At 40.6% G+C, this 4301-nt stretch overlaps 1 protein-coding gene across 1 annotated transcript; it reads right to left on the reverse strand.

Annotated features, from left to right (window-relative positions):
• LOC109839470 lies at positions 1494 to 2403 on the reverse strand. The gene has a single exon (XM_020407909.1). It carries the CDS (start codon positions 2401 to 2403, stop codon positions 2065 to 2067), a length of 339 nt encoding a protein of 112 aa, XP_020263498.1. The 3' UTR covers positions 1494 to 2064.

The following is a 4301-nucleotide window of genomic DNA, read 5'->3' on the forward strand; positions in this document are numbered from 1 at the left end:
TTCTTGCTAGGTTCAACATAATATTTAAGAATTTTTTGTAAGCCTACTATATATGGTCTATGTGCAATCTACCCTTTTTTTTTGTTATAACATCTCAGTTAGTGAAAGATAGGTCTTGTTTTCTAGTATATTTATTAATATCTCATTTATTGAATAGTTTGATGACATTCCTTTTGACACTTCATATGAGTATATGAGTGATAATCATATGTGATGGAATATCTAAGGATGTGTACTACAAGCGACACTTCTTGCAACATTCATTTACAATTTCCATGTTAGATTTAACAGGAATTGAGGCTAGAGGTTTTATTTTTGGCCCTCCGATTGCACTAGCAATTGGTGCAAAGTTTCCAGACTAATATCTGCTGCTAGGATGAACATATTATGTTAGTTCGACCAATAAAAATAATTATCCCTTATGTATTTTGCTTCTGGTTACTTGTGGAAGAACTGGAACTCTAGGATGAACATATTACTGCTAGGATTAACATAATTGAACTGGTTGTTTGCTTGTTTCTTTCATGGTGCATGAGGTGTTACAATCAAGAAAACTAATCTTGCTTTAATCTTCGGCATTTATGATGAGCCAATGACTCTTGGGCAGTACAATATGATTGTTGAGAGGCTTGGTGATTATCTCAATGAACAGGGATTTTAGGTTTGTTGTGTTTCCTTTTTCTATTCGAGTTTGGTGTGGTCCCTCGCATTGCAATGCTTGAAATAAATAATTGTCAGTTCAATAATTATGTGGACTCTCGTGAGGGGTTTGATGTTTGGTTAATGTGTTTGTTATGATCCCTATCCCATCAAAATTATGTCTGTATTTTTCCTTTGATTGGGGTTATTGTGGCATTTTAAGACGAGTTGTGATGCTTATTCATAAGATAGGTTTGCACGTTCGAAAAAGTTGTGCGTTATTTGAATTTCTTTTTGATGTGGCATAAGTGGCTTCTTGTGGTTTGCACGTTCGAAAAAGTTGTGCGTTATTTGAATTTCTTTTTGATGTGGCATAAGTGGCTTCTTGTGGCATTGGTTATCGCAATAAATAATGTATATCATTTTACAGGTGATGTATTCTTTGAGTTCTTTGCGCTTGGCATAGTAAAAAGAAAAAAAAACATGATTGGTAATTTTAATGCTATCTTGTTCAATATGTTCATGCTATTCTTAAATGAGTTATGTACATGCATGTGCATATTTTGATAATTCAAAAAGTTTACAAAAAGCCCCCTAAATTTTACAAAAAGGCCCCAATAGTTTACAAAAAACCCTAAAAGTTTACAAAAAACACCCTAAAAGTATTATACATATATAGGTATTATAGTTAAATGGGCAAATGAGCGGCCCGTTTATTAAATGGGCGGGTAAAAACCCGCTCATTTAGAAAATGTTAAATGGGTCATAAATAGGTAAATGGACAAAACATGCCCGCCCATTTAATACCCAAACCCACCCATTTAACATCCCTACCCCCAATACGGGCAGTTCAAAATCTGTCGATCTTCTTATAGTCCTGAGAGGGCTGGGGAGAGGTATCACCATACAATTTTCTTGTTTTAGACAGAATGAGAGGATGAATTTGTCAGAACGCCTGTTGAGATGCTCAAAGATCTTGAAATAGATGGTGCTCACCTGTGGATATTGGCCCGAAGAAATATGGATCGGGTGTGGAGGGCGATCATTCCAGGCTCTCCAACAAGAGCCCACTCCAAGGGTAAAGACCTCTAATCCTGAGATAATAGGTTTGCACTAGAATATTGTACAATGGGTAGAAAAATTGCATGACTTTGTAGATGTTGCTACATGGAACATAGCCAAATCCGAGCCCTTGTGCTTGTCTCCAAGCAAGGGTGTGATTTCTCTCCTGCACGGGTTGCACACGTGTGATTCGATTTCCCAAAATTACAAGGGGAGCTGAAATTTTCGAACTTTGTCGGGGTTAACCGAAGGCACAGACTTTGTGAAATTTTACCGATAAAGTACTGATACACAATAAAACAAATACTGATCATATCATGATATATCACTTCTCACATAATAATACTAGATCTGCTACGCACATCAACATTGCCTATCCTCTCCTCCCCAAAAGCTCCCAAACCAAAACAAGCCTTGGCCTAGCAACTCCTCCCACACCTTCTCATCCTCTATCCTAAAACTTGTCTCAACAACACAACTCCTTCCTTCAAGAACAACGACACATTCTCCTTCAACCTCTCCTTTTTCCATTTTCCTTCGACGTTTTTTCTCCAAAATAATTCCCTTCATCTTCTTTATTAATTTCTTTGGTAACCGGAACACAACAAACACTGTAATTTGCACGAGCATGCACGGGCAACAACAGCATATAACGGTGCAATCTCCAATGAGCAAGCCACATTCTTCATCAATTTTAGGCATTGATGAAGAGAGGAGATAATAGGCGGGATTTTAATGAGAGGAATTGGTTAATAAATGGAATGGTGGTAGAGTGCAAGGGATGTGCATTGGTATGTTAGGCTTCTTGCTTAAGTAACTTGCACAAGAGTATATAGAGAATCTTTTCTGGTATTGCTTTAGCTGAAGCTTCAAGCCAAAACACACCATAGCTTGATTAGAGATGAATCAATTATACAGCTCATTGCAATCATTCAAGTATGTAGACGGAGAAGGCTCCATTTTAATAACTGCTTTTGTGACAACTTGATCCTTGGAATTTGACAATCTCCATGCTCGTCAAAGTCCATTACATTATGCATTTATTAGCTTAACGGTAGTAGGCTGTTGACATAGTTAAAGAATGCATCTGCATATCCTTTGATGTTGGCAATCACTTGTGTTGGGCGCAGAGTCACGCCCACCGCCGCGGAAGCGATATCGCCTGAGAGAGAGCCCTGGCTTTTGTTGTCCCAAAAGCACAAGTCAACCTCTGTATTCTTGTTTCTCAAAGGAAACGCGAATAGATAATGAAATTCTTATTTCTCAAAGGAAACAAGAATTGAAAGTGATATATCTCATCAAAGTGAAATATACACTCTTCCTCTCATCAGCTCTAAGACCGAATTTTGAGGGAACCTACAAGCAATAGCCAACAACCCAGAAAACAGTAAATACACGAGATTTACGTGGTTCGGCAAACTTGCCTACGTCCACGGGAGGGGTGAGGGGAGATTCCACTATAAGGAGAACACCGACGACTTGTACAATCCACAAGCTCGTCTCAAAGAAAAATAGATCTGATTTTTACCCAAAAGAAATAAACCTCTCTCTTGTAAAACCCTATTTTCACTCTCCTCAAGATCTCTCTTTTTCTCTCTAAAGCCGACTTTGATTTCCGCAGCTTTTTCCCCCAAGCCGAGTAAACTCCTGCAGAATTTTTCCTCTGGCCGACTAAAGAGTTTTCCCCCTGCTGCAGCCGACTCAAATTTCACCCACAACGCGGAACCCTAGATGATGTGTGTATTTATAAGAAACGAACATGCTGTACCCACCCGCAAGCACAGGCCCACGAAGCTAAGCTCAGGCCCACGTGCCCACGTGGGTAGCATCCACTCACAATTCTCCACCTCGTACATCATTTGATAAACCTCAAATTTTGGACGAACACCAGAAGAACACCACGAACATCACTAGAGAGATCACCATCGGCCAAACCAGGCCAAACCAGCTGCGTCACTTTACCGCGACTACCTACGTACCCTCCACCGGGATCAAGCTAACCGTAGTTCAGAATTTGTTCTCCATAGTCTCCACCTCACCCCATCACCGCCCCGAAGGGCCATGCCCTCTTGGGCAAATCAACAAGGGCTGATATGAAGCAAGTCCAAGCAATGCTTAAACTTGCTACCTGTGACCACCTTGGTCAACATGTCTGCTGGATTCTCATTCGTGTGCACCTTCATGAGAGAAATATCACCTTCCTCTATGACGTCCCGCACGAAATGATACCTGACATCGATATGCTTGGTACGAGCATGATGAACTTGATTCTTCGCCAAATGAATCGCACTTTGACTATCACACCACAAGTTCACGTTCTCCTGCTCAATCCCCAAATCGTCTAGAAGACCCCACAACCACAATGCTTCCTTCACTCCCTCCGCCATGGCCATGTACTCGGCCTCTGTAGTAGAAAGTGCCACTGTAGCCTGCAACATCGATCGCCAACTAACTGGAGCTCCATGTATCCTGAATACATAACCAGTAGTAGATCGCCGTCTATCTAGATCGCCCGCATAATCAGAGTCAACAAACCCGTCAATCTGACATGTATCTCCACCAAAACACAGACCCGTATCCGCGGTACCTTTCAAGTACCT

The sequence above is a fragment of the Asparagus officinalis genome, chromosome 1 (genome assembly GCF_001876935.1).
Source record: "Asparagus officinalis chromosome 1, Aspof.V1, whole genome shotgun sequence".
Classification (NCBI taxonomy): domain Eukaryota; kingdom Viridiplantae; phylum Streptophyta; class Magnoliopsida; order Asparagales; family Asparagaceae; genus Asparagus; species Asparagus officinalis.

Excerpts from the sequence above, each read along its gene's own strand:
- LOC109839470 (XM_020407909.1), bottom strand. The coding sequence starts at position 2,403 with ATGCCTAAAATTGATGAAGAATGTGGCTTGCTCATTGGAGATTGCACC.